Below are 24847 nucleotides of genomic sequence, written 5' to 3'. Positions count from 1 at the left end.
CGGTCTTTCTCGTAGGGACTGCCGAACTGTGGAATGACTTGCCTTCCCACTTACGCCATGCTGAACTCGGAGCAGGATTTCAGAAAAGTGCTGAAAACCTGGCTCTTTTAGCAAAGGGAATAGCTGCTCGGATTTTACTTCTCTGCTGTCTGTCGCGCTAATGCCGGGACACCTAGCCCGAGGTAGACGTGCGCTTTATAAATGCTCTTTATTATTATTATTTTGGGCCTACACATAAACTGGGCTAACCACTATACTCCGCTGCTATCCCGATGGATGACAACCCTTGGTTACAACACACATGGGACAAAATAGTTCAACGAGCATTACACAAACATAACATGCAGACCATGGGAGATTTATTCCCCGATGGACATGTAGCCCCCCAGATTGAAGGCCCATCGGACTGGGCGATACCATACACAGACCGCTTAATTTTTAGACGCCTCCACAACACTTTGAGGTCCCTGGTCTCTACCTAGCCACTATTTCCTGAAGATATTTCTCCACGGACATTAACCTTGACAGATAATGGAGGTGCAGATATGACCACACGACTATATCGTGCGTGTATAGCGCTGAGACCGGACACTACTGGGCGGGTGAGGGAAACTTGGGCGGCAGAGCTGGGGAAGACGATAACAGACAAAATGTGGGCATATTTCTGCTCGCAAATACAATGCATATCAATCAGTCAGTGACACAAAATCTTGCATTTCAAATTTCTGCACCGGTACTAACTGTCGCCAGCAGCACTTGATCACACAAGGCCTGACAGTTGCATGAAGTGGAGGTTGGAGAGAGCAGACTCTGCGCACCTTACGTGGGCGTACCCAGTTGTACGTACCTACTGGGTGGTGGTGTTCCAATCCATCACAGCTATGATAGAAATTGAACTCACACCAGACCCCCTGATTGCGCTGTTTGGCTACACCCTCACCATACCACGTTCCAAACGCAGATTGGCTTCTACGGATTTATTACTGGGTAAGCGGGAAAAAGCACTTCGTCGGGGGAGCAATCGACTGCCGGCTGTGAGAGACTGGTTTCGGAGTATGACCTGCTGTGAGAGTGGGTGATGATTACGCACACCTACAACCCCCCACCTCACATCCCAAAGATATTTGGGTGCCCTTCCGTATCTACTTACTGTCTCTTGAGCATGACAGCACAGAGTGAGAATGTGCTAGTTGGAAATACCGCGTTGACTGCTGCCCTGGGTGACGGGCACACATATATTCCTAGACCACTACCATTACCACTACAACTTACAGTAGGAGGACCATTAGGAGGATGTGACTGTGAAATGGCCTATTATGAGCTACATAATCGCATTCTAAGTGCACTTGATAAAACGGCCCCCATGCGTAGTGAGAGAAGCACTAAGAATGTGAGGAAAACTACCCCTTGGTATACTCCTGAACTCCAACTAGCCAAATCCGCCTGCAAGAAGTTGGAACGCGAATGGCGTGTCAGCTTTTGCCCGGTGATTAAAACCTATTATAAAAAAATGCAAAAAGAGTACTATAAGGCAATAAGGGTTTCCAAAGCCGCACACTATAAAAATCGTATTGCTGAGGCAGAAAACTCCTCTAAGGAACTCTTTAAAATCTTTAAAGAGATATCTGTACTCTCAAATAACAATGTGCCCTCCGATGATTCAGTGGAAACCTGCAACAACATTGCTAAATATTTCGCAGGTAAAATTACGGACATCTATGCCAATTTTACGGGTAATCTGACTGCTGACCCTGATCTTGGCAATAGTAGGGAGGTGGGTCTGTTAGATTCAGATCTGCCCAGTTTTCAGGTTCCCTCTGCGGAAACACTGGTTACTGTATGCAAAAGTGTCAAATCAGGCTCCCCCCGTGATCCGCCCCCCCCCAAAATACTCAATGCCAGCCTAGAAGTGTTAGAGCCTCTGTTCAGACACATTATCCAACTGTCTTTCTCCTCGGCCGCCCTCCCGGGAGACTGGAAGAAAGCGATAGTTCTGCCGATAAAAAAGAAATCTAATATAAGCCAGGATATACTGGAAAATCTCCGTCCAATCTCCCTTTTACCTTACTTGGCGAAAGTGACGGAAAAACTTGTAAACACTCAACTTATGGATCACTTAGAGTCGAACAATATGTTTCATAGCTCTCAGTCCGGCTTTCGAAAGAACTATTCCACTGAGACTGCCCTGCTGAGAGCGACCGAAACTTTGCGGATTGGAGCTGATGAGGGTAATATAATGGCACTCATTATGCTAGACCTCAGCGCTGCGTTTGACACTGTGGCACATTCCACCTTGCTACAGTGTCTGAGCAGTGCTGGGGTTACTAAGGCAGCATTGGGATGGCTTAAAGACTTCCTCTCGGACCGCAGTTTTCAGGTTCAGAGAGGTATGTTCCTCTCCAACAGCGTAGCCTTAGAACAGGGGGTGCCTCAGGGCTCGGCCCTGAGTCCCACGCTGTTCAACCTGTACATGGCTCCATTGGCAGCGGTAGTTCAGTCATACGGCATAGATTTAGTATCTTATGCCGATGACACGCAGCTGCTCATCTCCCTGTCACAGTCACCTACGTTAGCAGCGGCCAACTTTAAAACCTGCATGCAGGAGCTTGCTGGCTGGATGAATCAACACTGCCTGAAGCTCAATGGTGCTAAAACGGAGGTTTTAGTGATAGGGGGAGATGGGGCGAGCTGGACTCAGGAATGGTGGCCGCTTTGTCTTGGCTCTCTGCCCATCCCGTGCAGTGAGGCTAAGAACTTGGGGGTCTGGGTTGATCCTAAACTCTCTTTTGAGAGTCATGTTGACAAACTCGTGGGGAAATGCTTTGGGGTTATGAAGACCCTAAACCGCACTCTGGACCTACTGCCACTTGAGGCCAGACGCATTATGACCCAAGCGTTGGTCACGTCCCGCGTTGACTACGCTAATGTGTTGCTATTAGGAACTACGGAGAAGAACTTAAGAAGATTGCAAGTGCTGCAAAATACGGCGGCCCGATTAGTCCTCAGACTCCCCAAAAGAACGGCATCCAAGCCTACTCTGGTTGCCCTTCACTGGCTTCCTATAAAGAAAAGGATCCTCTTTAAAGCTCTCCTTTTCTGCTATAGGATAATTTCTGCAAAAGCGCCGGAATATTTGAAGGATCTAGCTATCCCTTATCTGCCCCAAAGAGCACTTCGCTCAATGGGTATGGGTCTCCTTACAGTTCCTCGTGTAAGAAGGGCCAGGATGGGAGGTCGCTCCTTTCGGGTGTTGGCAGCCACCCAATGGAACATCCTTCCAACTGAGATCAGACTAGCCAAAACTGAAACTATGTTCAGGAAGCTTTTAAAAACACATTTGTTTGCCCTCTAGGGATTGCTGTTTCTGCTCTCTTGACTCTCTCTCCACAGCGCGGGGATACGCCGGGATGGCGTCACCAGGCGCTTTATAAACCCCTTTATTATTATTTATTATTATTATTATTATAGCCTAGAAATGCATATGTACTGGAAACGCATACTTGAGTCGAACACGTTGCTGCTAAATGTATTGGTGATGTGATCATGTCTATGGTTTCTTCTTTTCATTAAATGCCGTGTAATCCAGTGGTTGTCAGTCTTGAAAATCAGTGAAGAAAAAAAATGTATATATATATATTTCTGTCAGGACTTTTATAACACAAAGTGAAGCTAAAAATTAAGTAGGTCAAATTAATCATTCACTTTGCATGTCAAATAACCCACTCAGACTAAATCACGGAAGGAGTGTGTAGTCCAAAGTTCTAGCCCTCTGCAGCAGCAACGTTTTGCACATTGTGACCACGACCGACGTGTTTATGTGGAGTTTAATCGAGGGCAAAGAGCACTTTGTAAACTAAATCAATGACTGTCAATTATTATATTACCCTGTATCAAGAACGAAGCAGGCTTGTTTCCTGCCCTACACTCTCGGATTTTAAAACCTATAATCTATGATATGTATAGTGTAATGTTATTTGATGTTTTATGCGAAAATTGCTATGGTTTTAATGAACTAAAAATTAAACGTATTTACTGCATCCCGTTTTCCTTTTAGAAAAACTGGCTGTATTTACAAAAAAATATAGCTGTATTTAAAAGCTGACACCAGCAGGCCACCATGACTTTGACCAACCATTCGCAGTGGGTCTCAATTTGCGACCCACCTCACACACTAATTGGCTAGCAAAAACCGCGACCAACTAGGAATATCTATTTTGTGAACTTTATTTACAGAACAACACACCTGGTAACTGGTTCTTCAAGCTTCTTTTTGATGATGTGATATGAGGAAGGCGGTGGTGACTAATTTTCATGAGGCACTGCTGTTGTTCTAAAGTAGTTTCATCAGTCAGTACCGCTTTCTGAAAGGTTGCAACTGATTTTAAATGTATCTAAATATAAGCAAATCAATGCATATTTGACAACTCTTCATGAAATTGTTAAATTATGACGCAAAAGTGCAGTGTTTTCACGGTATTTACAACATGGTTTGCTGGGCCCCTTTTGGATACATTATTCTAGAAGCCACTATCTGTAGTTAACATGTAAGTAACCACAAGACCTGAACCCGGAAAGACATCTAAAATGGCGCTGTTATCAGAGATTTATCACTGCCTCTAATGTTATTGCTAAATCCTAATTCTGGCAGAATGCCAAAATTCCATATTCCCCCCTGTTTTTTTTTTTACTTAAGGGGTTACAGAGCCCAACTGTTCTGGTCTCGATTTCGGTCAAGATGAAGGTCACTTCACTGGAAAAATAGTAGAGTGACCACACCATGAAAACACTTTATTAGCAAATGTGTGTTTACTGCATTGTATCAAGTAAGTATTCGCCTCAAACTGTTTGTATGTAGAATGGATAGATCCTCTTGTGGGAGCTGGAATGTGCCTTTCTCGAATATGTTCTCCATTGTTGCTTTGTGCTTCTTTAAATCCATCTGTAAACTGCATTTCAAGACATAGTACTTTTGCCCCTCTTCTTGGTTATCCTAAATTGTTCTAAATGCTGCAGACCGAGTGTCAACCTTTTAATGATCGAACGCAACAATGTTTGGTCCCAGGAGTGTGCGCCCTCCGTTACACTGGAGACAGGGTAGAGTGAAGTGTCACAGGCTCAGGCGGGTGAACGCTAGCCAAAGGCCTTTGTGCAGTGCACGTGGTGTTTTCTTATTCGATATCTTAGGGTTGGAATATACTCTTTCCGGATACCGACTCTCATAACAGTTAATAAAGAAATGCTCATTTTTTTAGTGCTGCGTTGTACAACTACAGATTTCTGTTTCTTCTCATTATATATTGTGCCTGGGATGGGCTCTAATGCTGTAAACAAACTGTGTCGGACATGGTCCTCCACGAACCCTTTTTTTTTTTTTTTTTTTAAGAGTTGGGGGTCACTTGTTTAACCTACTTACTTGGTAAATATGTTTAACTATTAAATAAGATACACTTCTGTTAGATGAACCAATTACGTAATCCATCAGATGAGTAAGACAATATCTACATGTATTTAATATTAGTGACTAGAAGTAAACCACATTTAAATCTCATTACCAGACTCACTAATATTAGCAAATATGGGGTACTGTCAAGATAAAAGGAGACAATAAAAAGGATTTGCCTAGTGTGTATACATGTAATACTACGAATCCCAATGACTGGCTTAAATTAACCACCAAGCGTATTTACGCCTTCGTTGGACATTATGGGTTCCAGGCTTTATGGTTACCTTCTCGAAGTTTGTCTAGATCCAGGCACCATCTTATGGAATTAACTTCAGCTGAATTACTGTTAACATTATAGTATACAGGAGTATTCAACTTTTCACAGCTGTCACAGCCATGTGAGTGCTTACTTAAAGGTGAGAATATGCCAGTCTGCAAAACCCAGTTGCAAAACCAGAGACTGTGGTTTCATTGTGCTACTCAGTCTGTGGGCTCTTAATTGCAACTTAGTCTCTGGGAAAAAGGGAAAGCACTTCTTTGATCAAATTAGTCCAGATATGGTGTGCCTCCGCCAGAGAACAACCCCTGCTTTGGAACGTCTAAGCATTAGCGTCACACCTGTTTTACATCCATCAAATGCTGCCAAAGTTATTAGTAAGTCAAACATATTCTGATCTCCATTAAATGCTGTCCAATGCATTGGTTCTTAAAGAATCCTGAAATACCTGTAGTCGGTGTAACTAGCTAACTGCCTACAAAGTTTGATACAGATTCCTCCTTTTTACTAACCACCAGACCCTTAACAAATCCTTCCAAGCATCTGCCAAATTTTGCACAGACTCATCACACAGTGCCAAACCTAAACACTGCTTGCCCCGCCTTGATGGATCTGTAAGAATTTGAAAATAAGAGTAATCCCAACATCACCTAGATTCCTCAAACAGTGCCATTTTTACTAACCGTCATCCCTTTAACAAATCGTTTCAAGCTTTTGCCAAATTTTGTTGCACAGATTCATTGCAAAGTGCCAAACATATTAGGAGATGAACACTTGCTTACCCCCCCCCCCTTTATTTAAGTGCACCCTCTGAATGGATCTGCATGAATTTGAAAATAACAAGAGTAATGTCAACATACACGTATTTTCTATATTTCATGCATATTTGGCAACAACTGATAAATCTATAAATCCGCAAATCTAGAAATTTCTTTTCAACTGACAAAATATACAAATGTCTTAACACTTTCAAGTCTACATGGCATCTTCTTCAAATGTTAATACCTCAAAAACTACGCTTTCAGGCTACAGTTATTAATTCCTATCAAGTTTAGTGAAAATCACTTCAGAAGCTTAAGCTGCAAGTGCATGCATCATTTTCTATGAAACCTAATGGGAAAAGACAACTTTTTGATCCACTTCTTAACTTGTTTACCTGCGTGAAACTATATGACATTTGGCATGCTGGCCCTTAGTTAACTACACTAAGCAAAGGCCACATTTGGAGCAGATCAGGTGATTGGGGGAACTGGCTATAGGCTAATCAAAAAATTCCTTTTCATTTGAAAGTGTGGCTAAAACATAAGTTCACAGTGCCAACTGCCACTGTGTGTTTATGTATATGTCCGTATATATTTACACTGACAAAATCAAAGGTTAAAGGGATGTAGTAGTGATAAGATCTTAATTTAAGTTACAATAAACCCAGAAATTCAGTGGGGAAAAAAGCAAAGGTTATAGTGACATTATAGCAGAGTATTGAAATAAGATAAAACCATTAAAAAATGAAATACTGAAATTCACAAGTTATAGTTTTTTTAGCTAACTATTGCTTGTGCCCTCGCCATGCACTGCGAGATATCCTTGATGGCATCTTTGATCCCATCTCAATTTACATCATTGATGACATCACTCATTGTGACTGTGTCCGTTAGGGTTCGTGGATATGAATCAATTTAACACCTATGGCTATTCCTCTCACCAGTCGTGATTAATGGACATAAATTATTACCATATGCTGGACACATGGCATATCTGTCAAACCACCCACGTTTCTAGGCGGGTACTCTCTTTTTACTGGTATTCACCCACCTACCAAACAAAATACCTCCATAGACTTTCATGGGGCACCCCCATCTTAAACCCTGAACACCCTCTAAAAAAAGGTTTATACTCAATTCACCGTAATGGAATTCCCCTATTAAAGGCTGCACAAGACTCACAATTTTAAGGCAAGGGGTTGATAGGTATGCATTTGCTACTAAAAAGACACATTCTGCCAGGCCCTTTGGACAACTCTGTAGTTTGGTAAAATGCACTACACAAATTCCTGAGATGGGCACAATAGCCTAAAATCTTAGACATGTGCTTACAACACCAGTGTGCGATAAAAACAAAAGTGGGACTCCCCTATATTCACCAATATGCAATACCTCCCAATCTTCAACGAAGTTCTGGAAAGAATCAGCCACATATTATAAACTACCTTGTTACACAGAGTTTATCTATAGCACTGTACTGTAACTCTTTAACTCAGTCACGTGCCCAGATATCCAGGGGTTGATAATCTATTGTCAACAGAAGCTTTGGTCTTTCTCACAGGTGTTTTCCAACTCGGCTTTAAGCCACACCCTACTTTGAAACATTCCTGTGCAACCAAATTCAGATTTGCTCAGCCTTTACCTTCTTTAAAATGAAGCATTACTTGCACCCTAATCTTTGGTGATTTGTAAACGGTGATATGTGAGGTCATAAATATTGCATGGAGGGAACAGTTAGCTCAGTAAACTAAAACTTGTAAATTTAAGAGATTCATTTGGCTTTTTAAACAGTTATTTGGTCACCTAGCTATAACACCACTTTAACCTTTGTTTCTTCAGTGAAAAACAAAAATATATATGCACACACATACATTTAAAGTAACGTACAACACCACTGACACTTTAAATCTGCTCACTTCAAACGCTTGCTTTTGCAGCAGAGTTTTAAAAAAAAAGGTATGCCACAATGCAATCCACATCAAGCTAGATAAGTATCAAAAACCTTCTGCTGTTTTTGTAGAAAAGCCTTTAAGCATATGATTAGCTAGTGCTATCCACACTGACCTAAAAAGTGACAAAAATAGATGTCTGCCATTCCAGACACAGTATTACAGCTTTGGACTGGTCAATCAATCAATCAGAGTATCTGAAGAGCGCACTACATACCTGTGAGGGTCTCAAGGTGCTGATACTGTTCGAAGAGCCAGGTTTTGAGGAGTCTTCCAAAGGTGAGAAGTCTTGGGTTGGGAGAGCTTTGTGTGCGTGGGTGAGGAGCTTGAAGGTGATCCTCTTGTCGATGGGGAGCCAGTGTAGGTCTCTCAGGTGGGGGGTGATGTGGCTGTGGCGGGGGACGTTGAGGGTCAGTCGGGCGGAGGCGTTTTGGATGCGTTGTAGTTGGCGCAGGTGTTTGGCTGGGATTCCTGCGTAGAGTGCGTTGCCGTAGTCCAGCCTGCTGCTGACGAGGGCCTGTGTCACTGTTCTTCTAGTTTCAGTGGGGATCCACTTGTAGATCTTGCGGAGCATGTGGAGGGTGTTGTAGTAGGAGGAGGAGACGGCGCTGACCTGTTTAGACATGGAGAGGGAGGAGTCGAGGACAAATCCTAGGTTGCGTGCGTGGTCGGTCGATGTCGGTGGTGTACTCAGAGTAGTCGGCCACCAGGAGTCGTCCCAGGCTGAGGGGGTGGGTCCGAGGATAAGGACCTCCGTCTTGCCGAGTTAAGCTTCAGACGGCTGCTCCTCATCCAGTCGGCGATGGCTTTCATTCCCTCATGGAGGTTGGTTTTGGCAGTGTGAGGGTCTTTGGTGAGGGAGAGGATGAGCTGGGTGTCGTCGGCGTAGGAGATGACGTTTAGGTCGTGTTGGCGGGCCACTTGTGCAAGGGGTGCCATGTAGACGTTGAACAGCGTCGGGCTGAGGGATGAGCCTTGGGGGACGCCGCAGATGATGTGGGTGGCTGCGGATCGGAAGGGAGGGAGGCGGACGCTCTGTGTTCTGCCTGAGAGGAAGGACGTGGTCCAGTCGAAGGGTCTTCTCTTGGATCCCGGCTTCTTGGAGGCGTGTCATTAGAGTGCGGTGGCAGACTGTGTCGAAGGCGACTGACAGGTCCAGGAGGATGAGGGCTGAGGTTTCGCAGTTGTCTAGTTGGTGCCTGATGTAGTCTTTGGCGGCGATGAGGGCTGTCTCGGTCCTCTGGTTTTGTCTGAATCCGGACTGGGAGGGGTCTAGGACCGGTAAAACACACCCATGAATAATAGTAGCTCCTGACATGCATTTCGCTTATTAGAACTGATCTGAGAAGCACAGCTTTGCCCAGACATAAGGGGATAACTACGTAGTGTGTATGTATATAAAACAATAATATATATATATATACACACACACACATGGATGCATACTAAAGTGTGTCTACAGTCTAGCCTGAGCCCTTAAGATGCAAAGTGCTATTTTGCAGAATGATATAGCTAACATTATGGTATAAAAAAACATACGCATATGAGACTGAATTCTGTATTTCGAGATCAAAGGGAAGCCTGAGGACTCTTGATAAATGCTTTGAAAACAGATCAACTATCTGCCAATTCTAATATAAACACAGGTAGCTTGAGTATCACATGCAATGGTCACCCACCTTACAGTTTAGGCACCAACAGTGTTTAACACAAAAGACTGAGAAGAGATTTCACTCTCAATATTGAAAGGTTTTAATGACACATTGCTCTTGTACTAATGTCCGATTACTGTATGTATAACAGTGTGCAGTGCTGTCCATTTAACATACCCAGAGGAGAGAATTTTAGACATGGAGTCTGTCCTGATGACTCGACCATCAACGTCCATTGAGAGAAATGTTGGTGCCCAAGGCTAAAGAGGGAGTGGAAAAGTTGTGTTTATTAAAGCGTTAGATTAACGATTCACAATACAATAAACTGTCAATGTTAATTAAAATACAAGCATTCGATTAATGTTCCTAAGAGAGATCAATCAAGCATTTTCTTCTCGCCGACATCCAGGAGGACATCTGACCTTGCCCACTGATGGCCACATTTTGCTCCACAGTCTTTGCACCAGAACTGTTTGGAACCTAAAGGCTTTATGTACCAGCGGCAGATCTGGCTAACAACTATAGTTCATGGTCTTAGAAAGGGCGGCATTTTCATGGTGTTTTGAGAATGAGTTTTCTTCTACTTTTTGGTTTATAAGTGTTTACATGTGAAATGGGAATGTTCAAATAAGACTGGCAGAAACAGTGGACATGGTCAATTCTGAAGCAGTAGGATGGTGAGGCACAGGCTACACTGAGGAAATGAGGAATTGAAGGAGGAGGTGTGTGAATGAAACAAACTACCTGGTGAAACTCTAAGAAAGAGGAGGAAACCGAGAATGTGAATATTTCGTATTGTGGACAAAGACACAGTGAAAATACCCGAGGCTAAGGGTATGGGGAAAATTGAAATGGAAATCAGTTCAGTGGCAAGTGTATACAAAACTCCAAGTGTAAAAATTTCTTAAGGAAATGCTTATCATTTTACAGCTTTAATTCCAATTAGACAGCACTGAGGTACGACACATGATTGTCATAAATACATAATGTTAACACTCTAGTTCTTTGTTACAATACTGGTGAAATTTCAGAAGATCACTGGGAATCAGTCAATCAAGTTTATTGTATTAATCACACAAATTACAATAAAAATAAACATCTCAGAATCTTAAAACCAGCATTTTTTTAAAGTTACTAAAATATACTAGACAATTTCCTATGATTTTAGAAGCAAGGCCTAAATAACGCGTCAATTTAATAATACAGTTGCTGGCTTTGATAGTAAGACAATAGTTAACAGCCTCTGAAGTTGATCTCATTTTTGCATCAATAAAAAGAAATTATAAATAAAATCTTCTTAAGGCAAAGTTTTGGGCGAATATAAAGTATGTGCCTAAGGGTTTCCTTTTTGTAACCATAAAGTCATCAGGTGATCTTTCAATGCAAGGGTCAATTCCAGGACCCCTCTAATTCATGGATGGGTATATAAAGCATTATTCATCTTAAATATTTCAATGTAATCATATCATGCAATCTGGAGCTACTGTATTTCTGGTGTGTCGCCAAATAGGATTCTGATACCAGGTCCATATGTTTACATTTCTTTAATGAGGCAACATCATTTTCGCTCTGACTAGTAAGTAAGGTCCTTCGTAGGGAGCTCTTTCTGCCATTCGATTTAGATTAGCCAGAGTTCTAAAATCAAGTAAATCATTGTTTTCTATTTCCTTAATTAATGGTCCATGTTCAGTTCTGTGTCCTTAATTTGTTTTATAAGTTTCAAATAAATTAAGGATTTTAAGGTGGGCTGATCGTCCCGAACACGATCACTTAAGGAATCCAGCGTAGTCCCATTATGGAATGATAATGGAGATTTGTGCTTCAGCTCCAACCTGATGTCACAAAGAGGTGTGGCTATTCAAAGATGTGGCAGTTGTTGGATGATCTGCATGGAGAGTTTATTAAGATTGTCTATAATCTTTCCATTTAGGATAGGCAAAGCAGAAAGTAATAAAGGGATTACTTTCAACTGTAATGCTTTAAAAGATTAATCAATTACTTTACCTCCGAATAGTTTAGCGAATCTCATTATCGATTTAGTGATGTTGGTGGATTCGAACTGTCTAGTTCATAAATTATTAGTCTGAGACAGTCTAGGGTTGATCGAGATACCAAGGTAATCGTATTGATTGACTGTTTTGATTATAGCATCCCCTAGTGCCCAAGATGTTTTCCTACAATACTTTCAAAATACCATAACCATGGTTTTTGATTGTTTTGCTGTTAATCCGGAAATCGACGCAGTGCCTGTCACCGCTGCAAGAAACTAGGCATCGAGGGATCACGGCTAAAGAAATCCGACGCAGCTCCGCTCGACGCCGCTGTATCGATCACCGACGCATTCCGGATTTCCACGCATCGCACCTGTGAGGCAAGTTGTAACGACGCATCGCCGGGTGTGGTAGCAAGCTTCAGCCAGGCCTACTAGTGCAAGGGATTCGCCCTTCTCTGCTTAGAGTCCTTAGACCAATAATAAGAAGTTGGCACAGAAACTGGAATAGAAAGAGAGAGTGTTTGTTTCAAATACATACAAGGTCATACAGAGAGTGTGCTAGCAACAAGTGGGAAGGGCTGACAGTTAGCTAATTCTGGTGGACACATCTTGACAGTTACAAGTTGGAGACAGCTGCATGCTCAACTGAGCATGTGCAAAGCAGAAGAGGATAAATATATCTTGTCTCTGGCAGATTTCAAGAGCAGTTAACAGGAAGGTAGGACAGAGCACATGGCAAACAAAATGGCCGACAGAAATACAACATGGATTCCGTAAAACGGACAAGATAGTCTCTAAATACAAGATGTTATCTGCTAATGCTTAACCTAATCATTGCTAAATTACCACATGGGGACCGGAACCGTCACAAAGAATTGGCGCATCTCTCCCCATAGAGACCGGAATCGACGCAACCCTTCCTCTGTGTGCAGCGGGACTGTTGCATCACCTTCCCAAGGTCTCAGGAGTTGACACATCTCTTTGTTTCCGACTCTGCAGGTGTTTGGCCATGTGGATTTCAACCCAACTACAGGTACTTTGTGTAAAAGGCATACATCCATAGTTTTCTATGGTACACATTCTTAAAACCTTTTGAAAGTCATATTTTTAACTGTGTATGTTGGATTTTTGTGGTTTTGTCTTGTGAAGTTTAGATAAAGATATTTTATTTTTCAAAACTTGTGTGGTGCCCATTTGTGGTGTTATCACTGTGTTACTGTGAGTGTTGGTACATATATGTTACACATTGCCTTTGGGATAAGCGTGTCTGCTAGTGTCAGGCTACTGAGGGGGTGAGCTGGGGTTATCTAAAGTGTGTATCCCCCTTACCCTGACCAGAAGCAAGGATCCCTATTTGGACAAAGGTACCTACATCTGCCAACTAGAGACTCCCATTTCTAACAGGAGCGTTGGTCAGTTTTATTCAATGTATTCTTTTCCATTCTTCAAAACGTTATTTCATTCCATTGATAATCCGCTTTTTAAGCATGGAAGAATGGAAAAGAGGAACATGAGTTGAAGAATACATTGCAAACGCAATTTAGGCTGTGCCAATGGTTAGGGGCAGAAACTTGTCCCAAATATGTTTGTTGTTTAGTTTCACACGTGCAGTTTTGGCTGGGCACGACACCACTGAGCACGCAGCTTTAAAATGTAGAAGTTTAAAAATTTGGAGTAAATAAGGTGTGCAACTCCTCCAAAAATGATGTTTATGTAAGAATGCCCTTCCGAGTTAGCACCCACAAAGAAAAGCATAACAAAGGAACAGTTTGGAATGAGGTTAATGTTCTCATGCAAGGTGGAACATCGAAGTTGACGCAGTTGGTTTATTTTTGGAGTCAGAAGAACGTGGACATTACAGCAATTAAACATTGGACAAAGTATAAGCTTTAAACATGGCCAGCATTTTTAAATGTTTAGAGTTGCATTAACATGTTTTATAACTGAGTTTGTGTCAATGTGTAATGAATTATTAACGCCCGATCACTAGTGAAACACAACTCAGAAATAGCAGACCTCATTGAGGACAAAAAGCTAGATGTAATTTTTATTACCGAGACCTGGGCTGACGAAGCCTCAGATATAGACCTGCTATTAGCGATCCCGGAAGGATATACAATAATCAGAGCAGACAGAAAAAAGAAACGAGGGGGGGATTAGCAATTATTGCTAGAGATGAACTTCAGATGAAAGGCTGCGAATTAGGCAGCACACCTGATTGCGAAACATTGTCCTTTAATATCAAATTAACTCAAAATTATACTTTTAATGGCCTACTGATTTATAGACCACCAAAAGCCAAAATCAACTTTACGGCCACATTGAACCCCTTTTTAGAAACTAGCTTACAATACCCTGACTTCACTATTCTGGGGGATTTTAATTTCCACCTGGAAAAGAATGACGATCCAGGGACAGCAGCGCTGACTGACGCAATGAACAATATGGCTCTCATACAACTAGTGCATAAGGACACGCACAAAGCAGGTCACACCCTAAACGGTATTTTTACATCTAACAAAGACATTAAAGTCATAGACTGTCTCCCCGTCCCTTGGTCAGACCACAAAGCCATAATCTTCTCTATAACTCTGGATCATATAGAGGAAACAACGACCTTCCAGAATCATGACAAACCTACTTCATATCTGGACTGGTCAAAACTAGATACATCTAAATTCCGAGGACATCTTGTGTCACACATACCTACTTTGGGCCCAGAAAGTAACAAAGCAACCGACCAAATATCTAAATGGATAACAGCAGCAGTAAACATAGCTGCACCATTGAAGAAAGCTATATTCAGGAAAAAACAACCTTCCCAACCATGGTTTTCAGAAACTCTAAGGACCCAGAAACGAGGTTAACCAAAGTTAAAAACTTAGGCATCATGTTAGACAACAGGCTCACCTTTGATGCCCAAACCAGTAGATTAGCATCCACTATGTGGTTCATCCTAAAAATGATCAGGAAACTAGTGCCTTATATTCCTCTGGATTCTCGTAAAACTGTAGTGACCACCTTAGCCTTGTCAAGACTCGATTACGGGAACGCATTATACGCCGGGATGCAGGCACAACATCTGATCAAACTACAACGCCTGCAGAACTCGGCAGCGTGCCTAATCCTAGACATCCCTAGAACAGAACACATATCATACCATCTGAATACCTTACATTGGCTTCCATTGGTAAAACGAATAAGGTTTAAATCATTATGTCTAACATATAAAGCACTCCAGGGTAAGGGACCCCTGTTCATCAGAACCCACCTAAAGCCATATACCCCCACAAGAGATCGAAGATCAAACCAGGCAAAACTGGTACAAGTCCCTAGGTTCAAACAGGCAAGATGGGGGGGGTGGGGGCAGAAGCTTTATACTGAATGCTGCTAAAGATTGGAATCGTCTTCCACTTGCTATCAAGAACTGTACCACCCTGATGTCATTCAGGAAATCAGTAAAGACATGGCTCTTTAACCTCCACTAAATCCAGCTCCTGCGACACCAGGACAAGTCCCTTTCTCAGCGCCAAGACGCCCAAGGGCATATGCGCGCTTTATAAAACAACAAAATCAAATCAAATCAAATCAAATCAAATTATGGGAACTGTAGTGTTTTCAGGGAGCCCGAGAGTTTTCGAATGGTACAGGTGCTAATCACGTGGAGATGAGGGGGAGGGCTGCTTGCGAGGAGGGGCTAAAGTGTAGTTTAAAAATAGCAGGGTGAAAGAGAGAGGGGAAATTGCATTTGGGATGGAGTGAGGAGTACGATTGCTTCCTAGCAGGTAAGAGATGAGTACGAGGAGGGAAATATGAGAGATGTTGTTTTCAGACAGGGAAAGGATGTTCACATGGGAAGGTTGGGTGAAAGGGAATTAGTTATAGGACGTTGTGATGTGTTGGGAAGCACGACGTGGAAAGGTAAAGATAGAATTGGGAGGGCCATGTTTAAATGACGGGGATTGAGCGAAGGAATAGATTAAGGTTGCAAGCAGTTGGGGTTAAAGCATGGTAATTAGCTACCGAGTGATAGGAAGCCACTCATGTGAATTTTACAAAGCGGGGTTTGAGTATGATGGAGACACTAGGCAGAATGAAAAGAATGCATTTCAGTTAAATTAATTATGGAGATTAAGAAGAGAGGTCAACTTTAAGCATGATATGCTGTTGTATTTGTTCACTTATATAGGCTGATGTAATATTAAAGTATGTGCAATTGTTATTTTCAGTTTTCCCTGACGAAGGGCCCCAGAGGCCCGAAATGCATTGGATTTTAATAAACTGCTACGGATGAATTTGGCTTTAATCGTGTTCTTGAAGTGAAGTTCGGATGGCCCGGCAGAAACACTAGAAAGTTGGGAAATGGCTTTTCCTTGCATGAAGACTAAAAATTATTTTAAGCGTAAAAGCGGATTATCAATGGAATGAAATAACGTTTTGAAGAATGGAAAAGAGGAACATGAGTCGAAGAATACATTGCAAATGCAATTTAGGCTGTGCCAATGGTTAGGGGCAGAAAGTTGTCCCAAATATGTTTGTTGAGTGGCCAACAGGGCAGACTGGTTGTATGTTGGAACAAGGAGTTCCGCAATCACGACTTCTCTAACAAAGCCGTCGCAACCACGACCTCGTCTAAACCACAACTTTTTTTTACCACATAATCCTTTACCACATTTTTTCATGGTAAAGGAATTCTTTTTTTTTTAAAAATGCTTTATATCCAGTTTACCGATTCCCCCACCCCTTAAAAACGAATTACACCCACCCCATAAACACGATTACCCACACACACTTTGTTCAGGATGTTTCCCGTTCTCGTCGGCATGCTTCATGGTAAACTTATGACCCTATTGAACCACAATGACAAGAAACATCTGCACCCTCGTAGCTACTTTCATCAAAGCGCTCCAAAGTTGTGTGATTGCAATGCAACCCACTACCTAAATTCATCTAACTGCACCTCCCTCCTTTGACAATGATGTGATCCTGGACCAAACACTCTGGGCAAGAGTCTCAAAGAAAATGCATTAGAAGGAAATGCTGCTGGCGCTTTTTGTTCATCGTTTCCCACAACCTGCGGGTCCCAGTCACATTATTCCCTTATAGCACTTGAGTACTTGTGATGTTTAAGAGATGTACGAAAAATATGAAATAAACACATACAATATTTAATCAATTTTCGCATAAAGGTGCGGTCTTACCTGCTACGTAGGGGACGGCACCTGCCTGAAAGATTAGCAGAGCTCTGCAGATTAAAGCCAGCATCCTTCTGCAGATTCTCTCTTCATCCCCAGAACAATCACGAGCCGAAATAATCTGAGATGTTGATGAATTTAAAAAGTAGGATGCCAAATTTACAAGGTGTGTTTAACACGTTTTCTCTCGGCACTGAACAGTAAACGAGACAACTGTATCTTCACACAAGCATCTTGTTCCAGCATCCGTGCCTTAAAAATCTTGTGACTGTACTTCGCAAGGCCAGTTCTTTTACCTTATAAATAAACAGAATCAATGGTTGCTTCTGCTGTCTCAGGAGAGCAGCTGGGATACTTGGCTCAATTTCCTGGAAGGCGAACAAAAAGGACGCCAAATCGCAATTACAGTATCTGATCAGCATTGCTTTGAGTGGGTGGGAATCCCGGCACGAGGCAGGGCTCTTCGCATTGGCTTTTCACATGTGTATATATAATTTCATAAGTTGATGGCGAAGATGAGAGGCGGGCGGTTGATGTAGGGTGGCATGTACAAATACAGACAAACCCCCCCTCGACAGCCCTGACGTGCGCATTCCGTGTAACGCTGTCGTGGTTTATGTAAGTCGTTGTAAAGGATTTCATTATTAATGAAGGTCGTTGTAAACGAAGTCGTGGTAAAGTGTATGGTCGTTATTCGGGACTCGTGGTTCAGGTCATTCATTATTCATACTTTGTTGTTAAGGATGTTTTCCGGGCAGAATGTCTCACTGGGATCGCCCTATGACAAGGATGGAACCAGAGCTGGCTTTAGCACTGGTGGAGCCCAGTGCCACAATCATTTTGGCCCCCTCAAATAATAATGCTCTTTATAAATTCCCTCCAACAGTGCCTCTTATCTCTCCATAGCCCCTCTCTAATGTACATTTCACTTTTTATAGTTCTACTCATAGTTCACTTACACTCTGTTTTGGGATCTGCGTGGTACACGTTCTTTGTAGCAGGCACATTTATCCCTTTGTGCCACTTTAGGATGAGTCTAAACTTCCACTAGACAAAACTCCATCTCTCTCCAGCAGGAACAGTAATCACCAGAGTTATCTTGAAATTTTAATTGGTGCCTGAAAACGGCTGGACACACGAGGAACTCTGCAGCATGGGCTTTCAAACCTGTTAGTGTTTTTAAAACACAACTCCCCCCCGCCCCCCCGCTCTGAGGTCAGCATCAGGTATGATGGCACCCATCACTCTGCCCTAAAGCCAGCCCTGGAAGGAACATAAAAAGTCCTCCAATCGCTCCAGAGGCCTAGGGCAACTGACTTCGAGAGCGATAGTGCTTCTGGACCTGGAAATCTTTTGAGGAATGATCGAACCTTGTCTGGTTACTCTTCAAATGTTTTTGTGGATGGATTTCTACATGACATTTACAACCTCTATTTAAACATTCACACAAGTTTTTTTTTAGGAGTTGCATGTGCCTAATTACAAATGCAGTTATACATAATGTGGAACTTTCAAGTTAAAAACATCAGTTACAAACTATCCACTTACTTTGGTAAATTGAAGAAAATAATACGGATCATCTTCTATAATGAGGAAATCGTATTCTCTTGCAATCTAAAAAGAAAATTGATACACAAATAAACAAGTTTGCTGAATGATTAATAATGATATTTAATCTGAAATGCTGATCTAGTTAAAAATAAACCCATATGGAGATGCATTATATTGAGTAACCCTCAGTTATTAGTGCAGGATACTTACTCTAGGAGTTATGCTGCTTAACTGCATCAACAGAAGTTCATTATCTAGTGTGGTCCTTTGGACCAAGAGTGGCAATGCTTTGGGATGATGATAATTAGCAAATCTTACAATCCAGCATACTCAAATATTTTGCACAATTGAAGAATAGGAATCTTGTAAGTAGTCAATAAGTACAAAATGAGGAACTCTATATAAAAAAGGTTCAAGCAAACGAAGGAAAAGGTTACTTACACTATGAGCATCTGCTTGCAGTGTGTAGTGCTGTAGATTCACATGTTCTGCATACGTCTTGTCATCTAGTGGTGGCTCGGATATTTGGAAGATGTTTTTCTTCGCAGAAGGTATTTCTAGTCACAGCCCGCCCTTTGATTTTACCCATAGTGGTTTTGCTTTTGGCACAGCTGGTGAGAGTGCTATGGAGTGTCAAGTGACCGCGGTATGGTGCACATATGCATTGTGAAAAAGGAATTTCTAGTAAAGACGAGATTCTATGGCACTACACGCTATGGCCAGGTGCTTACAGGGTACGTTTTTCCATCCATGTATTGCTGTAGCTACAAATGCTCTGTATAAAGCAGCATTCTCAACATGTGGTGGCTAGTATGTGGTAAGACAGATGTCTGAAATAAGGTCTTTAAAACTGTCTGGCAAACCACTGCTTGCTATATGGCTAATATGGTTACACAATAATGCCTGCTAGTGGACGATTTGACCTGGTAGCTACTTTTCATATATCAGCTACGGGGATATTGGCAAGCAAATCCCTGGTTGCTGCTTTTTTGCATGTACTGGGATTTGTGATAGTAATTTTGGATGCATTTAACTATGCATCTTGCAATACCAGCCTTAGAAATGAGTTGGTCGTCATGTGGTTTAGCGAAGGCTGCAAAACAGTTGGTCTGATTTTCTAAAGGGCTTGGCCCTGTCCATGTAGAACATGAGAACCCATTTAAAATATAGTGTGTGGAGGACTCTTTCTGCTACTTAGTCTATTTGAAGGAAGACGACTAGGAGCTTTATGGTGAGAGAAAAGGGGAAAACCATTTCAGGAAGGAAGTTGGGGCTGGGTCCGAGTACACTGTCCTTGTGTACTTGAAAGAAGGGTTCCTGCAGTGAAAGGGTCTGTAACACAATGATGCCTCTGAGGGATGTTATAGCCAAGAGGAAAGCTACTTTCAAGAGTATCAAGGCTAATTGTGGGAGGGTGAAGGGGAGGTTGGTATATGTGCCTGGTATGTACCATATCGAGATTCCGCACTGCAACGGAGGAACCTCTGGAACAGACATTTCTTTTGAAGCCCTACATGAACACTTTAACGTCAGGGTTGGGAAAAAGTGAGGAGTGCTCCCTGTTTTGCATATAAAAGGATGGTGCTGCTAAATACATCCATTTTAAAGTATATGAAGGCTTTATTTGTGTAGATGAAGCGAGTAACAGATAACATTTTGGGCTGTGGGTTTAAGATGGTCAAGGTGTTTGGGATAAAATAACGGGCAAATCTTTTCCATTTTGTCAATTAGGATGTTCTTTAGGTGAGCCTGCAGGACTCTCCCAATTTCTAGGACCTCAGGTGCCAGACCGCTAGATTGAGTTGGCTGGGATCTGAACTTGGTTCCAGGAGAGAAGGTGTGGCATGATGAGGAGCTTCTCATGGGAGCTGATTAACATTGGGAAATGTTGAGTAACATGGTTGCCTGACCCAAGTGGGGGTAACCAGAATAAGGGTTTGCGATGTTAGCTGCATCTTCTGCACCACGTGTGGAAGGAGCAGGAGTGGCAGAAAAGTGTAAGCAAAGAGCTATGACCAATTTATTGTCAGTGCATTACCATGGATTGTGCGTGTGGGTAGCAGGAGGCAGTTTGGACATTTTGCATTTTTAGGGGTGGCAAACAGATCGATCCGTTGAGTGCCCCAACATTGGAAGTAGGACTTGAGGGTGGAGTTTTCATTTGTGAACTTGTTGATGCATCAAGGTGAAGTCATTGTCCACACCTGAAAGATATGAGGGGTATGTTGTGACAGAGTGCCCAATTTCCAGGTTTGCTGCGCCCGTTGTGACAGGGGGAGACTGCGATTGCTGCCCTGTTTTTCCAGATAATGCATTGTAAGTGTTCATGGTAGTTTTTGTGGCTCCCTAGGTACTGTGGGGTCGACATTCGTTGTACGATCATGTGGCTGAGATAGGCCTCCCAACCAGCTAGAAAGGCATCCATGGTGATGGCGATATGCATAATGAGGTCCAGGAAAGGGCTGCCCTGCAACAGATTATTGCTGTTCCAGCACTGCAGAAATCAATGGGAGTTGGCCTTCACCAGCACTATATCTTCCCAGTGACACTACGCGTGGGAAGACTGAGATAAAATACATTCCTATAGCAGCCTCATATGACATGGGGTACAATGGGGATACATGAGGCCGTCATGCCTAAGGGTACCTTACATATTTTGACTGTACTGTAAAAGTTGGACAACTGGGGTGAAAAAGAAGTAAGAGCAGATTGAATGCTGACACCCTCTCCAGACTTTGATAGGCTTAACATGTGCCCGTGTTCAATACCACCCCTAAGAAGGGTTGGATCTGGAGGGGCTGCAGGTGGAACTAAGTGGCATTTATTGCAAATACCTGGCTGTACAGCAGGGAGATGGTGGATTTGGTTTGGGCTAGGCATTGATGATTACTTGTGCACTTGATCAGCTAATCTTCAAGGCAGGGGAATATGTGAATGTCCCTCCACCTGAAGTGGGAGACTATGACTGCTAGGAACTTTATTAAGAAACTTACAGCAGTGGTGTTAGAAATTGGGTTGTAGGATGCCTGAGGTATGATCCTTAGTGAAGCAGCAACCACAATCCTAGTTAGGGTAAGAGGCAGGCAAACCCTAAATTAACCTGTGCTCACACTCTGGTAGCTTGGCACAGAGCAGTCAAGGTTAACTTAGAGGCAATGCGTAAAGTATTTATGCACCACTTCAAACAGTAAAACAATTAAAACACCACACAAAAAGATTCCACATCATAGTAGAACTTGAAATATGAAATTATAAAGAATAAACTGTAAAATAGCGCTTAGAAGCAATAACCGCTTACTTAGGATGTCTGGTCATGCCAGACCAAGACTAACTCAAAGGTTCAAACCGATGGAGTGTGAGCCATATACAGGGACTCAGTTAGGCCCACCGAACAAAAGAACATTGAACCTGGCTCTGACAAAGATGATGTGGGATGCAGCCGAAGCGATGCGTCACCACAATGGCAGCGTTGCACTGGTCCTGATCAAGGCATCAGCAGCGATGCATCGGCTCTGATGAGCACAGGGGCTGCGATGTGAAGTTCTCAGCATCATCATGGAGGCTGTCGTCGAGGGAGATGCGAAGACCTCCAGTAGAGCGCTGGTTCCGATCCACGCAATGGCACTGATGCGCTGGTTTGAGAGAGAATGTGTGGGCTTCTCTGGAGTAAGCACTTTAAGCCTCACTTCCATGGGTCCAGGACTGGGGTGGTACAATTTGTCAGGGCAGAATCACACATGGCAGAGTCCAGGTGCAGCAGCAGCTGCAGCAGCAGAAGAAAAGTTGGTTGTATTTTATGTCCCTGAGACTTTCGATGAGGAGGCAGTTCAGCAAGTCATTAGAGTCACTCTAGGTTCAAATAATGCAGGTCCAGTCTATAGGAGAGAAGGATCTTCTTCTTATAGTTAACCCCAATTTTTGCTGATGTTTCACTGTTTTTCGACTTTAGTCTGGCTGGGTCCTGCTATCCAGGACCCCAGCCTTACTGCTTCCTCTCTAAAATGATTCCATGTACTTTAGGTACACTCCAGTTTTGTTACTGGGGTACACTTATAAGTCCCTAGTATATGGTATCCTATATGCCCAGGGCATAGGTACCCCAGAGGCCTACCAGGGGCTGAAGCATGTATTATGCCACCCCTGGGCAGCCTTCCAAAATAACACCACAGGTCTGCTACAGCAGCCTGTGTAAGGGTGTATATGCACCCCTTACTTAGATATAGGTTCCCTATATCTACCTTATATCACTACACATATAAACCTATCAGTCACCTCTATGGCAGGCCTTATCAATCCTGAAGGCAGGGTGCTGGGTTTTGTGTGAGAGGGTCCCTCTGCAGCCTTCGAAGCCTATTCTATGAGGCTGTTCTGTGATGCAGCCTGACCATATACTCTTAAGTGCATTATAAACTTGCAGTAAATGCTAACTTTAGAATGGCTGCAAGGACACATGTCTTGTTTGGTGTCAAACACTTTGGAATCATAACCCCGCCCGCCCGGTCCTGGGGGCGGGGGTATGATTCCACCCTCCTAGAGGGAGAAACATGACCACACCGGTACACCCAGTAGCAGCTTAAAACAACCATGACATCACAAAATGGATGCCACAGACACAAGTCTGGCCTCCTGCTGCTGGTTGAAACTCCGGCAGGGGAGGCCTGGTCACCACCTCCCAGACATGCTTTAGTGTATTGGGGCTGGGTGGGTGCACTCTAAGAGTGCTTTGAAGTCAGCACTGGGGGCACATTTGGTGTCCCTGTGCAAAGCCCGGTTCCAACCTGTTACAGGGACTACCAGCCCCTGCTCTGGCGCGAAACTGGACAAAGGAAATAGGTGTAGCCACCCCTCTTTCGAAACTCTCCCAAAGGTGGGTCCCCAGAGTTTGTCCCACCCTTTCCTTGGGTATAAGATAGGAACCCCTGCTAGCTCGCGACCGAGATGGCCGCGCTTTAGCTCGGCTCCGTTCGCCCGCCTGGGTTTTCACATTTATCCTGCTGTAATCCTGCCCCGGGAAGCCCTGTTTGCTGAGTGGTGGTGCTACGACGCCTTGCAGGCACTTACCTCTTGTTCCGGTTATCCTGGCTGCTGTGGATCCGGTGCAGTGCCCCCGATTGTGTTGGGGTGTCGGAGGCGGACTGGCCTGGATCTTCTTGCCGGCTCCCGGGCCAGACGGAGCCTGCGGATCTGCCCTCCGGGGCGCGGAGGAGGTGGTCGGAGGGCCGTTGTTCGTGTGGGCCGGAGGTCCTTCCTGGCCGATTCCTGTGGGGAGGAGGCCTATGGTGGAGGCGCTGCCTTCCGCGGTCGAGGCTCCTCGTGTGTCCGGCTTGCTCTCCCTTTGTTCTCCGGTCCGGCCATTTTGATTTTGCCGCCCGGACTCGGAGAACGGGACCGGCGGCGTTGGGTGGCCGGCGAATCCCTTTCTTCTGATGGCCCCCCTTCCTGCCCGGGGTGCTCTGTTGCCGGTCAGCGGGACTTTGTTTGCCTTACTGCCGCCCCGGCGGAGATTTACAGCCGCGCTGCCTTGTCGGACTCTCAAAACGGCGCCCGACCCCGAGTGTCTTGACCGGGCCTGGGCGAGCGCTGGGGGCCCGCCGCATGGCCCGGGTGCCGGATACTGTGAATGTTTTCCTACACTTAAGGAGTTACTGGACACCCTGCTCTCCTGGCGGCTCTGTGTGACCGCGCCTATCCTAGCTTCGGAGATGGTTCCTCACGGCGGGCCTCCTGGGCCCCCACGGCCAGATGTGATTGTGCCGCCGCGGGGTGCGGCTGGAATTATCCTGGCGGAATTGGCCCCGGCTCCGACCGCGTCTGCTGCTGTACGGAACTTGATGGCGCCTCCTCCTCCTGCGCTACCTTCTTTTTCTCGGGCCCGGGAGCTGGATTTTACTTGGCCTGGCCTTCATGACTCTCCCGCTTCCTTTCGGTCGCTGCTGCCCGGCGATGTCTCCTGTGCTGGCCCAGATGGGTCGGTTCTCCTGGACATATCCTTGGACTTGTGCCTGCATCGGTTGCTACACTTCGTG

At 43.9% G+C, this 24847-nt stretch overlaps 1 protein-coding gene across 7 annotated transcripts in view; it reads right to left on the bottom strand.

Annotated features, from left to right (window-relative positions):
- Nucleotides 1-24847, bottom strand: part of LOC144819055 (kynurenine/alpha-aminoadipate aminotransferase, mitochondrial-like) — a 442105-nt gene that overhangs the window by 155891 nt on the left and 261367 nt on the right. For all 7 annotated transcript variants that reach the window (XM_078677063.1, XM_078677064.1, XM_078677069.1 and 4 more), the window contains 2 exons: nt 18819-18884; nt 10260-10342 (listed from right to left, as the gene is read on the bottom strand). In XM_078677063.1, the coding sequence (XP_078533189.1) occupies nt 10260-10342; nt 18819-18884 (149 nt within the window). The remainder of the gene's footprint in view (nt 1-10259; nt 10343-18818; nt 18885-24847) is intronic.

This window comes from Lissotriton helveticus, chromosome 2_1 (genome assembly GCF_964261635.1).
Source record: "Lissotriton helveticus chromosome 2_1, aLisHel1.1, whole genome shotgun sequence".
Taxonomy (NCBI): domain Eukaryota; kingdom Metazoa; phylum Chordata; class Amphibia; order Caudata; family Salamandridae; genus Lissotriton; species Lissotriton helveticus.
The sequence above is the reverse complement of the archived record's forward strand: the minus strand, read 5'-3'. Positions and strand labels throughout refer to the sequence as shown.